Source organism: Pezoporus occidentalis, unplaced genomic scaffold (genome assembly GCF_034315485.1).
Source record: "Pezoporus occidentalis ecotype Australia unplaced genomic scaffold, CSIRO_AGI_Poc_V1 ctg4, whole genome shotgun sequence".
NCBI classification, from domain to species: domain Eukaryota; kingdom Metazoa; phylum Chordata; class Aves; order Psittaciformes; family Psittacidae; genus Pezoporus; species Pezoporus occidentalis.
In genome coordinates, this window is record NW_026915724.1 from 17,084,560 (window position 1) to 17,098,253 (window position 13,694).

At 42.8% G+C, this 13,694-nt stretch overlaps 1 protein-coding gene across 3 annotated transcripts in view; it reads left to right on the plus strand.

Annotated features, from left to right (window-relative positions):
- The first annotated feature begins 5,508 nt into the window (after nucleotides 1-5,508).
- The window catches only part of OSBPL1A (oxysterol binding protein like 1A), a 75,241-nt gene continuing 67,055 nt past the window's right edge, over nucleotides 5,509-13,694 (plus strand). Inside the window, exons 1-2 of one of the 3 annotated variants that reach the window (XM_062632822.1) lie at nucleotides 5,509-5,586; nucleotides 10,888-11,010. In XM_062632822.1, the coding sequence (XP_062488806.1) occupies nucleotides 10,890-11,010 (121 nt within the window). In that variant the 5' untranslated portion in view covers nucleotides 5,509-5,586; nucleotides 10,888-10,889. Of the gene's footprint in view, nucleotides 5,587-10,874; nucleotides 11,011-13,694 lie in introns of those variants that run through there. The other 2 variants (XM_062632821.1, XM_062632820.1) reach the window with 2 other exon arrangements.

The following is a 13,694-nucleotide window of genomic DNA, read 5'->3' on the forward strand; positions in this document are numbered from 1 at the left end:
AACATTAATGTGAATGTATTCTTGTGCTTATAGTTCTATTGGAAATTAGATTACTGTTATTAACTATGACCTTAACTTGAGAGCTAATTTGCCTTAAAGAGAGAACTATGATGCTACAAGATACTTCTAGCTTTCTGATAGCAACTTCTATATAGTGCTTGTGCTTTTATAAGTTGCTAGTTTTGACTTAGCTGAACAAGCAAGTTTACATGACTACATGCATTATTTGTTATTAAATAACTTAAAGTTGTTACTGACATTTCTTATGATTATTGTTGTCGATAATCCATATGAAAGCATTGATATGAAGTATTTCAGCAACCTCCCAGGAAAAAAAGTGTACTGGATAAAAAGACACAGAAAATAAATCACTAAAACTGTATGGACTGTAGGCATCTCTGACAGGTTTCTGAAGATTTATAATTTCCTTTCATTATCAGTCATATTTGTGATAAGTCTTACTAAATTGAAATGGAGATAAACGTAGTTAATGAATCTCCAACATGTTTATATATACTAAATTAATAACACAGTAGCTGAATTGATGTGATGCACAGGAGCATTTAACAGCTAATTAATTTGTCTGTATAAAATGAATATTCCCTTAAAGCCAGATATGAATTATCCAAGAGCTTTCAAACTAAGGATAACAGCATAAGAGTGTAATAAAATATTTGGAGTCTTCTTTCAATACAAAACTGAAACTTACTATTCTTTATGGTAAGGCATCACCCAAACCAATACTCTTCATAGCAATCCATGAACTTTGATATTTAAAATGGTTACCAAATCTAACCTTTGGTCCTTCAGTTCTGTCTTTGTGAACTACAGATAGCAAACGAAAACACTTAAAGCTCAAATCATTTAAGCAAAAGAAGACCCTGAAGGTCAGGAAGTGACCCAAATTAATACCAGGAATTCAGATTCTTTGTTCTGTCTTGCCAGGGCAAGATAATACACTGGGAAATTACTGATGCCTTTCTGGAACCAGAATCTAAGCCTAGAGCACAAAAAGCTTAAACCAGATAGAAATAATATTCACATTGTTAAGGAAGCAATATTTTCACAGATGACATAAATAAGGACGTTATTTAAATGCAATGCATGTAAAAGCTCTCAAGAATTTTAAAAGAAAAATTCCAAAATCAGAAATGCTTTTTGATTTAATGAAATACTGCTCACATTCTACTACCAAATTTGTCCAGAGGGGGGAGGTAAATAGCCATATTGTAATGTTACCATGTTACAATTCTACTTTATGTATAATATAAATCTCAGTCTGGATTATGCAATAAGGAGAATATATCCATTTAAACATAAACTAGTTCAGTTGATTTCATTTTCATAAGGATGTGTTTTGCTACAGTGTGGTCTACACTGACATAAATTAGCTATAAACTTCATAGTTACTAGCTCTCCACATGCAGTTGATTTATTGCTTTGGAGCTAAAGCCAACCCAAACTAATTCAACCACTAGAACAAAAAAGTGCATTCAACAAGCCTAAATCTTGGTGTAAGACTACATGTCTGGTAAGACTAAGGGGAAGTGTAAGTGACTTACACCTTGGTTAAGAATGTTTCTACTCTTTCAGCCACAACCCAGTTGTATTGCTGGCTGTAAAAGTATACAGTTGTATTCTTTAGAACTAGAGAAATCCAAAAAAATTTCCATAAAGTAGTAAATGTGTGCAGGTTTTAAGAGCCTCCTGGCAGAATACAATCAGTCTCACATTTTCTCCCGCCATACCAGTATTCAGATAAAAGGGGCATGTTAAAATGAAGTCTTCTCTATTGCAAAGGTTTTTACTTGTTTTTCTGCTAGAGGATACCTCCAGTAACTGCCTGAATTTACTCCTGCACTGCTTTGAGCAGCAAAAAGCAAGCATTCCTAATCTCAGCAGTTAATCTGGCTCATGCCATCTACAAATTAACCACATTACATGGTTATTTCCTGCAAAGTATGAAATAAATATCAGCAACAGACTCACATATGTAAAAATTCCTACAGAGTAGTTCAGAACAACAGGAAAATTCACTTTCATTGCTCACTGGAAGTTGCTCTTGGTAATCCAAGAAGATCCACAGGAATCATGTCTAAGAATGAGAAAGGAGAAGGAAAAAGAAGAAAGAGGAATAAAATCCAAGAAAGACAAGTTATACCTAATAACATTGCTCACCACCTGCCGACTGATGGCAGCCTGTCCCCGAGTACTGCCAGTTGGTACTCGGACAATTCCCCCTTGTTTATATACTGGGCATGACATGCTGTGCTATGGCCCCTTTGGCTAGTTTGGGTCAAGTGTCCTGTCTTTGCTTCATACTTGCTTTTTGCGCCTCTCCTCACTGGCAGAGCCCAGGAGACTGAAAAGTCCTTGATCAGGGTAAGCACTACTTAGCAACAAGTAAAACATCAGTGTGCTATCAGCATTATTCTCATACTAAATCAAATACACAGCACTGTACCAAGTACTAAGAGGAAAACTAACTCTATTCCAGCCAGAACCAGGACACCAGTATGCTCTAATCTGAAGAGGAAGAAAACAGTGTCAGTGCAATAAAGAGTTGTTATATCATAAATAAAATTGTGACATTTCATCAAGGGTAGGAACACAAATGCCAAGTAATTCTTAAATGTTTTCCAGAAGTTCTTCCTTAGTTCATCCCTGGATAAACCTCTAGCAATGCAGGTCAACTCTCTTAGTAGAAATGGGGGTAGGGAGGTGCTGCTTGTCTTCTCTCAGCTGCAAATGGTACGTTGCAAAATGAGACATGATCAGCATCTTGTTTTGTATAGTTGCTAATGATGACACCAACCACAATAGTGTGGTTGTTTTTTTTTTTTCATTTAATGACAAAGAAGAGTGGTATTATTTCAAAATTTTCAGCTGAAATACTCCTAGTCATAGGGCTTGGTTGCCTGTAGCAATGAATTCAACTAGTTGATTGCACATTACGCCCAGCAGAAGCTCCCTCCCTAGATAAGTTTCTCCTCAGGAAGTGCCATGGCCTTACAGCTTCAGATTCTGCAGTCAGGCTGCCCCATCACCCCATGCCCCATCACCTCATTTCTGAATAGAAAGGGGATGTAAAATATACTATACCATGAAAATCATTGACAGAGCAGTTCAGTGAGTTCTGTGCAAGGCCATTGCCTGTGCATTCAGCCCTGATGTGGGAAGCATTTCATGCTTTCTGCATCACTAACTTCAGCATGTTATCTGAAAGAGGAAAGACATGAAAGAAAAAAAAAGATAAACAAAATGATAAGCTCAAAAGGGAAAGAAGCCTTGTTATCAGCAACACTGTTTTTTCTCATTTCCACTTCAAAGTCCAAACCACACTGGGTTATTACTCTGGGAAGTGCAAGGACGCAAAACATCGGTGAAAAAAAAGATGCTCCTTGAAGATGCTGGAAGCAGTGGAAGTATAGTGATCCTGACCAGGCCAGCACTGTACATCCAGGGGTCATTGATCTGCAGCACAAGCAACCTGAGCAGACCCAGGTTTATGTTGGCCTGCCTTCAACCTGTGTGGTGGGGCTGAATTCTTTAGCTGCAGGATAAACTCCACTAGCTCCTTATCCCAGAAGAGCCTGCAGGCAACTCCAGCTCGGTGCAGGCAATTACACCACAGCCTGGCCTTGCCTTTAGCGCTGCAGCAAGAAGTCCTCATGTGAACACCTTTTATAAAGAGCTGGTTTTGTGCAAGAAAATTAAAAGAGCTCAAATGACCAAGGAGGAGCTTCCCTCCATGGATGGAATCTGTGCGGCATGCTGTGGGAGAAGTCCATCCAGGGCCAGGCCAATGCTGCAGCAACATGGGGTCCACAGCACCTGAGGGGACATTAAGATTTACTCGCAATGTGCATTACTCTTCTCTATTTTGTCTTTTTTAAACAGTAATTTTATTAAGCTATTTGTTGTCAGGCCTTTTTTACTGAGATTCAGAGAAAAACCCTTCATTGGCTGGCTGAAGGATAAAGCTCTGCACTGTAAACTGTGCTGTGTCGCAATGTTAGTGGAGTAGGGGGATGCCGATGCTTTCATTTTATTACAAAATTATAATAAATATGAGGAATATTATAGATATTTTAATATTTGTGTATGTAAAATATGATACAAAATAAGAAAAGGAAGCTTGGTTTTATTGTGAAGTTTTATTGTGAGCAGTTACGGCATTATGAAAGATGGCTCAAAGCCAGATACAAGAGGAAGAAATAAAGGGAAAATAACTCAGACAGACTGATAACAATGGCCGAGAGCATAAGAGAAGATATGAGCATGGGGATGAAACATCTAGTGCTCTGAAAGTAAGGACAGCAACTTGAAGACCTGCTCCTAAGGAATGTGTGGTCCTTCACTGAAACCTCTCAGATGTCTTATTGCTGAAGCATCCCTGGAAGCAGATCTCTTTAAGATAATTAAGTGCCTAAACACAGTAAATTTGTGTTCTCTCTGCAAGTGTGGAGGTGTTCCTTTTCTTCTTTTGGTACTTTAGTATTAAAACAGCTATAAACAACACAGAAACACATAGCGTGCCTCGTTATTTGTGTCTTAAGAGTTTCCCAAGAATTGCTCAGGTTTCAACTTGCCCACTTTTGGAGCAGGAGTTTCATCCTAATCTTTTGAGATAGTTTCTCATGGTACTTGTGGCTCCTGCCCTGCCTTTTCAAGCTCTCCTTCGGCATATGACACAGACTCAGTCATGCCCCAACACCACAAAGCTTCCTTAATAAATTCCTGCAGGATTTCAAAGGCACAGTGGGAGTTTGCAAAATGCAAACCCTTTCTCAGGTGCTAAAGGCAGAAAAACAAGGTGCGGGCTATTGACTTCAGGTGAAAGGTGCAATAGAGAATAAATAAGGGCAGCACAGGAAGGAGGGATGGATCAAAGGGTCTTGAACGAAAGGAGTGCTTTACTTTTTCTGCCCAGCAGTACAGAGTCTCTCACTCTTCCAGGTTGCTTTTGGCCATGCTGCTCTTAGGAGCAGTGTGTGCATTCACAATCTATTTTTACTTGCACCACTTTCGTATAGGAGACTGAAGCGATTCCCACACGACCCTTTTCCCCCCTGGTGATACATCTTTCTTGAACTCTCACAGTTCTCTTCCGAGACGTTTTGCCCAACCCCCCGCATCTCTCTGAACGCCCATCCGTGCCTTCGCTTTCCCCGGGCTGGCGGCTCCCCTCAGCAGGGCTGGGGCTCTCTCAGGGAGTCCAGAGGGGAGCCCAGGCCATGGGGCCCTACTTCATCCTTCCCAGCTCTTCGGCCAGACCGATTCCGCCTAGGACCAGCCTCCCGGCCCCGCGGGGAGCGGGAGGGAGGGGGCCGGGGAGGAGAGGGGAGGGGAGGGGCTGCGCTGAGGGGGCCGGGGAGGAGAGGGGAGGGGAGGGGCTGCGCTGAGGGGGCCGGGGAGGAGAGGGGAGGGGAGGGGCTGCGCTGAGGGGGCCGGGGGGGAGAGGGGAGGGGAGGGGCTGCGCTGAGGGGGCCGGGCGTCCGCCCCGCACTGCCCGCCCTTCGCGGCGGGTTGTCGGGGGAGCGGGCGGCGCCGCTGGGACACCGCCGGCGGTCACGTGCTGGGCCGGTGCGTATAACAACGAGGAGGGGCGGCGATGGCGGGAGCGGCATGGAGCGGTGGTGGGGGCGAGGTCGGCGGTGGGTCAGCACACCCGCCGCGGGGGATGCGGGGGCCGCGCCTTCTCGGTGCGGTGTTTGCGTTGTCGCTGCTGTTACTGCGCTTCTCGCTTTTCCTCTCTCTCGTGCTCGCGGGGAGGGGGATGCCAACTTCAGCCGGGGCCACCGGGCCGGGGGAGCTGAGGAGGAGAGGAAAAGGGTAGGGGGAGAAGTACGTCCCCCCCGCCCTGGAGGACTCCAGTTCGATGTCCTGCTCCCTTCTGCAGTCGCTGGGATCGTGTTTGGAGCTGGGGGTGTCGTTGCTTCCCCGCTCGTACCCTCCCGCAGCGGGACACGGCAGGCCGCCCGCCGTGCGGCCCGGAGTAAGGCTCGGCTGGAGGCAGAGGAGCCGAAGCAGAGGCAGCCGGGGGGAGGTTGTGGCCTTCGGGAAGCGGTGTGAGCGCTTTTTGTGGGGAGCGGGTGGCCTTTCCTCCTCCTGCTCTCCTCAGCCTTGGAGCCTGGGTGTGAACGCACCTTTCCCCCAGGCGAGAGCCTGCCGTGACGCGTGACCCTGCCGCCTTAGAAAAGCGTTTAATTACCGGTACTGGAGCGAACTGCTCGGTTCCAGCCGGTTGTAGGGAACTTGAAGGCTCTGCTGAAGTTGTTGCGTTCTCGGAACTGCCGTGCTTGCCTGCTGCTCCGGTGAGGGCTCGCACTAGCTGTGGTAAGCTTGTTGAGAGATTCTGGGCTGGAAAAAAGTCTTTGATGCTACAGGTCTAAGCAGCGCGTACAAAGCAGCCAGGAGGTTCCGAAGAACAGGGATTAGCTGAACTAGCTATTGCCTTGGCAGTGGTATCGAACAGATACTGTGTTACTGCATCTGTGTTCACTGTTACTTACTGCATTAATTGCTGTGGAGCAGACGGTAACTTTAGATAGGTGATGGTTTCACATGAGGCTCTGTCATAGAAGCATATAACTTCTAGATCTCTTTAGCTGAAGATTTAAAGAATTGCTATTAGATAACATCACTTGTGCTTCTAGTACAGCAGCTCTTTCCTCTTGGAGTAGCTCCTGTCAATGCAATGTGTTGTGTGGGTTTGTAGACAGGTTCTGTCTGTTTGTGCAGTTTGGTGCGTTTTGTCCTCCTCCTTTACTAGCGTTGCATTGTAACGTGTGCATGCTGGAACATGCCAGAAGACTTCCTGAGCAAGGATCATCTTTTCCTATAAGAATCTAATTTTAATTGCTAGAGGGAGATCTCCTGAAATACTGGCCAGGGCTGTGTTTTTTACCAACCTTACTGTTTGTCACAAATAGCTTCCTATGCAACCAGTGGCAGCTGACTTGGAGCATTAATGTTGAATTGGGCAGTACCAGTACTGCTTCTGTGCTTGACTCTGCTTGTCAAGCTGCAGCAGAGTGAAAACCAGCCGTGTTTTGCTTAGTATGTTGTTGCTGTTCCAGGCTGTGTACATGGCAGGAGGCCTCAGCAGAAGTAATTAAAGCAAAAGCATGTGAGTCTTATCAGTAGTGTTGCCCCGTGGTTAGGGGTGGTGCTTTAGGTCTTTGTAGACTACTTTGTGAGAAAAGCAACTGGCTTTGCTTGGGCTTTTCACTAGCAGTTGGATGAAGTTGGTATTTATATGCCAGCACTTAGGTAGACTTTTGTAGTTTAGTATTCTGCAGACCTCCCTTAAGCAGGCATACAGGCAGAATGGTAACCTGGGCTCTCTACTCTGTGTTGGAAGATGATCTCTGTGTGGAGATGGGTGCTGTAATAACATGAGAAGATCACTCTGGCATAGGTCTTGTAGAAGATAAAAGCAGAGCATCTCAATGCTATTTTTTTATACCTTCTTAAAGGATAAAAGTCAATTAGCAGTCAAGTACTGCTCCAATAGTCTTAATGAGTTCAGCGGAAGTGCTCTGCAATCACATCTCAGCTGTATAGGAGACATTAAATACTGTCCTTGTTTTTTGTCATGGCATACCAGTGACTGTAGAGGCTAGCATACAAGGCATAAAGCTGAGCTGTGAAAGGCAGTTTGTTTATCAGCTGCTTAATGGAATAAAGTAATGGTGGCAACACCACTGACTGAACAGATGCCTGCTCTCTAAGTGGCTAATAGCTTTGCATAATTTGTATAGGCTAACCTGCTAGTAGTATCATATGGCTAATAAATACAAACTAAACTTCTTCAGTGCTGATGGTCTGGTTTGGTACCTCAAAACTGATGGGTGGGGATTTTGGGGCTCTCTTGGTAGTCGGTTGTATGACCAGATAAACTCCTGTCTCCGTGGAAGTGCAGCTTATGAAGTAGTTGCATGTGCGTAGTGTTTGAGTGCCTGTGTATGGATTTCTTTCCATACTCTTAAACTTGTGTCTTGGACTTCCATTGGTGGTTGCTCATCTCCATTATGGAGTAAATTCTGTTGCTTAAAACACTAATTTCAGGATTATGCAAACTCTATTAAGAGCCCCTTTGCTGCCAGCTTTATTTAGGCACTTCATTTAGCTTGTTAGCTAAAACTTTGTTCTGTATTGCTTGTCTGATGAGTATCTGCATGCAGATTTGCTTTCCAGTCCAAATTGTAGAAACGTTTTCATGTGAATGATCCTTCTGACTATGATTAATAGTCATTCTGCATTGCTGCATGCTTCAAGCTTCCAAAGTCTGTTTGGAATCGGAGGGTTGGGCCAAACAGCAAAGTCTTTGGTGACTAAACCAGTGAAGCAGAGAGGTCTTTCTTAGCCATGCTGCAATGCATGCCACTCTGCTGCTAATATTTGCTTTAAAAGTAAAAATAAATCAGTGATTTTAACCTTATGGCTATTTGTGGGGGGAAATATCCTGCAAGTAATTTTGCAGTGATTCAGCTTTCCATATCTTGAGCTATTTAAGATTCTGCTCACACACATAACTGGCCTTGCCGCACACAAGAGTTGCGCATTTGTATCAGCTTCTTGGTTCCCTTCCCAAGCAACCTTTTCTTACTTCTCATCAATATTGGATGGAAACTGCAGCTTTTTAATGTGTTGAAGGTGCATTGCAAATCATACCTGCTGTGTATGTGGTATGTTGACAAATGATATGGGGTGATGATAGGAGGAGTTTGTTTCATCTGAGACATTTGAAAGGTCGCTAAAGAAATACTGTCTGGGAGGGGGTAAAAATGAAGGATTGAGCTTTGCTCCCCCCCCCCCATCCCTGATGGATAGGTCAGCAAAATGAGCTCTAACTATCCTTTTAGCTTTTGTCTGTTTTCTTAGTCCTGCGTTCTGTGCTCCTGAAACACTATCACTTAGTTTCAGAGAACATATTGCATACTGATATTAATACATGAACACATTTGAGTTTGATCTTTTAGACTCTGGTAGAACCGATTCGTGGAGGATAAATATACCTACCTCAGTAACAACAAACTGTGCTGTGTTACCTTGGACAAGTGGATAGACTCCTGTTTTAAAGAGTAGCTTCAGGGCTTGAAGGACTGCTACAAGAATTAGTACTGTTTTGCTCTTCTAGTAGTACTGAAAAGCAGGTGCAAACAAGAATATTGTCTGTCTACTGCTGGATAAGGCATTTGTATCCTGTATCTGTGGTAAATTGCAGCTGGTTCATCCAGTCTGTTCTGAAACATGCTAGAAAAGGGCTTGCTTGGTGTCTGTCAAATTCTTTGAAAACAGATTCCCTCTCTTTCCTGATTGAGCAAAAGGTAGGGGAAAACTCTTCTCTGTGTTGTTAGTGCTTTGGTAGTCTATCCTAGAAGTTCTAGGCTTCTCAGTCTTGAGTATTGCAAAATGTCACTTCTACAGGAGTTTTGTTGCTTAGTCAGTGATCTTGCTGGCTCATCTCTTGCTGAATGGCTTCTCATTTTACGTGGTTGAAGAACTCCCTGCTTCTGTTGTAGCTATGAGTGTGTGTGGTGCAGTCAAGCTGCCTGTTCAATGCAGCAGAGCATAAACAGTTTGTGGGAACAATCTAAACCTCTCCTACTATAGGGAAGCTATCTATGCAAGGCCAGTAATGTTCTCTGTAATCATTAACTGACTATAGAAATCCAGATTCTGCAGGATCTGGTAAACCCAGTGTTGGGCGAATATGGCAATCTGCAAACACTAAAGATGGACAACCTCTGCTTTTACTGTTTTTTTTAGCAGCAATAAACTGTGTGTTGCAGTACAGCCTTTCTGAAGCTGCTTTTAAAATTGCTTTTGTGCACCTCTTAAAAGCAGTGTATTTAAGTAGGACATTAAAATTGGTTTTTTGCCTGTGCTGAGCTGCATCTGGGTCCTAGTTGTTGTAATAACACTTTAGGGAGAAAAAAAAAGGGGGGGGGCAACACGAAGTCAGATTGTGGTTCTGTCAGTGTGGAAGAGGATTGGTGAGGACATCACATAGTAACTGTATTCTGCAGGAGTCCTGGTAAATAGCAGTGTCGCTTGCCCAGTTGTCTAAGGCTCACTATCTAGTAGGGTTATAAAAATAGCTGTGATAACAGGTTTTGTTTTCTCCCTTCTTTGAAAGATGTAAATACTTTTTTTTTTTGTAGTTCAAGAGTAATAGCGAGACGAGAATTGGCTAGTGATGTGTTACAGTTAACATGTAACTTCTTTATACTGTACTGCTGTTTCTTAAAGATAAGGTCAAATCTACAAAGTTGGTTTGAGTATCTGACTCCTCTTGAAGTCAAAGTTGGATGGGGTCCAGTACCTGAGTGCGAGATCTGATAGTACCAGTGACTGATAGTACCAGTGACTGATGGGTATCTGGGTCCTCCATGTGAACAGATTCTGTTCTGCAGGGGTGGAAGCCAAAATAAGCCTCAGATATTTCTGAAGAAATAGTTGGGCTAATAGATGTATTATTATCCTTTTTCTTTTTCCTCATTGCCTCTGGAAATCTTAAGAGGGAAAGGTGAAAATTTTACAAAGAAAAAGTAAATGCTTACTGGTTATGCTTGTAGCAAAGCTTGCCTTGTTTGTGGCATGCAGTTCCAACTCCCAAGCCACACTTAGAACCAAGAAAACATGTGTGTTTTGTTACAAATTCCTTTGTATGAGGAATTTTAATGCCTCTTAGTGGCATGACTGAGTCTGGACTGTTGAAAACAGCTTGCACATGGATTTGTGTTCCAGGGAGGAAATAATCATCTTTTTCATAACAGTGTTAGTATTAAATAAGGGAGAAAAGTGACCTAATAGTAAGCCATAACTTACAGCAGCATAAAAAAAATTGCAAAATCGGTTCTTTCATGTCTTTATTAGAGATGAGTACTGAAGCAGAACAGCAGCTTCTCCATGATGCTAGAAATGGAAATGCTGAAGAAGTTAAACAGCTGTTGGATACCATGGACAAAGGAGAAATAAGTTTTGATATCAACTGTAAAGGTTAGTAGCCTTCCTCAAATGTCTGTAATCTTACTGTTGAAGCCACATGTAGTGAAACTGTTACTGACAGCATTATCTTACTTTCTTTGGAGTGCTCAATAGAGTAATAAAACCCATTTAAGCAACTGCTTTTACCCCATGACTTAAGGCCATACTTGCATAGGGGAGAGATCATAAAAGCAGAGCACACACAATTGTAATGCACAGAAAACCTCAGAGTAATCTGCAGAAGTGTCAACACACCAAAGAATCAGTATCTCTTTTTGCCTGTGTTCATGCTTATGCCAACTTTGGAGCTTTATAATGCTGAACAGAACAGACTGTGGTGCCAGGGGATAGTTCAGGGAGGTAAAGAACCTCTAACAGGGCTACAGAGATAAGGTCATTTGTTTGTGCTCTACTAAGTATGGTTTTGTTTGTTGGTCTTTTTTTTATTTTCCTTAAAGACCTGTGTTTCATTATATAGTATCAGCAGCTACATCTTTTGCTACTTGCAGGAATGGTTGGGACAAATCGTAGACTCATAGAATGGTTTGGGTCGGAAGGGACCTTAAAGATCATCTAATTCCAGCTCCCCTGTCATGTGCAGGGATACCTTCCACTAGACAGGTTGCTTACAGCTGTGTCCAGCCTGGCCCTGAACACTTGCAGAGATGGGGCATTCAGTGTGTGCTTTTTGCTGTCAGCAGGTACACTAGGTTACTTGGAAAAGAAAGTAAAACTGCCACTTGTGTCTGGGTCTTTGGCCAACACTGCAGTTTTGGATGTGCATAGCTAATGTAGCTATGGCTTAAGCAACTTTCTTGCTTAAAACTTCAAACTGGGACTAGATTTGCAGGCTTGCTATCAGTTGCAGACTGCCTTATTTTTATATTCATTTAGTAGCATTGTATTTCTTTTTACTTACATGAATGTGTTTCTGGTTGCTTCACAAAAGTGGATGTGTATCCCACTCTTTCTGCCCAAACTGGTGTCTCTTGGTCATTCACAGAATCACAGAATCCTAAGGGTTGGAAGGGACCTCAAAAGCTCATCTAGTCCAACCCTCCTGCAAGAGCAAAGGTAACCTAGAGTACATCACACAGGAACTTGTCCAGGCGGGCCTTGAACATCTCCAACGTAGGAGACTCCACAACCCCCCCTGGGCAACCTGTTCCAGTGATCTGTCACTCTCACAGTAAAGAAATTTTTCCTGGTGTTCGCATGGAACCTCCTATGCTCCGGTTTACACCTATTGCCCTTTGTCCTATCACTGGACATCACTGAAAAAAACCTAGCTCCATCATCCTGGCACTCACCCTTTACATATTTGTAAACATTGATGAGGTCACCCCTCAGACTGTTACGCCCTACTGAGAAAAGGGTGCTGCAAAGGGAAAGGGGAGAGAGTAGCTATGCTTCCTCTCAGCCATGACAGAGGGAACACCTTGTCCTAAGGAGCAGGGAAGCCTGCTACCTGAACAATCTCTATCCCTTTCCCAAGTCTTCAATAGAGTAATAAATCAATTTACCCATCTTTTTGCTTGACTATTCAGCCATGTTTGTATTTTCCCAATAGTTAATGTGATCACCTCAGAAAAACAAGTTGTAAAATGCAAACCCTTGCTACTTCCATCTTCAGGGAACTAGTTCATAATTTAAAGGGGAACGAGACAGACGTTGATAGATCTGAAGTTCTCCACCCTTACAAGTATGTCCTTTGCAAATATTCAAGACACTGTGTGTAGTGCCTAAACAGTTGGAATAAAAGTACTTTAAGATTCATGCAACAGTACCCATAAAAAGTTTACTGAAGTCTCTTGTTAGAAGAGATTTCAGAGCTTCTCAGATGTGTTCCTATATGCAATCTGAAGTCAAGAAAGCATAATGAAATGGCATAACCTGCAGACCTGTATTATATCAAGTAAGCTGGTCTCTGATCACCATTCCTGCTCAAAGTCAAATGTTAGTCTTGTGCAAGTGTGCAGACTCACCTAATGAAGGAAAAAATAGAGTTCAGCTGTCATCCTTCTAGTTCAGCTCTACATGGCCAGCCAGTTAATAAGTGTTTGTCAATAGGAGGTCTAGGAAGCTAGAGCAAATGTGCTGGTGATAGTTCATGTTAAACAAAATAATTCTGGATGTGGAATCTCGACACAGTCAAATACCTGCTTTCTAAATTCTGATTTATTTTACTTCCCTATCCTTGCACCTTCCCCAGGGTAGTGCTGTCCTGTTTTAAAATAGTAATAATTAAAAAAAAAAGCAAACACTTGTGGTCACTTTAAGAGAGGTAACAAACTCCTCAAGAGCTTAAGAAGTAGCTGCTCAGCTAATATCAGAAATGCAAACATTTAGAGCGGATGCAGAACAAGGGCCTCTGGCGTTTTATTCAGAGAACTACAGATCTGGACAGGTTCCTGTTGTTTTTTTTTGGGTTTTTTTTTTTTGTCATGACTGAAATCCCTGACAGCAGCACTGCCTTGTCACTCCTATAACTCATGACTTCCTTGGGCTAATTGTATGTATTCAGTGCAACTTGGACCTTTTCTGTATTCTTTCAAAGAACCTTCTTCCCTACTAGACTGAGGGATGAATGCTGTCCATTTAATATGTTATCCAGAATAAAAAGCCTCAGAGTTAGTGATCCACACAGTATTTATCTTCTGTGGTACTTTATTTCCTCAGTCATCGTAGGGCAGGAA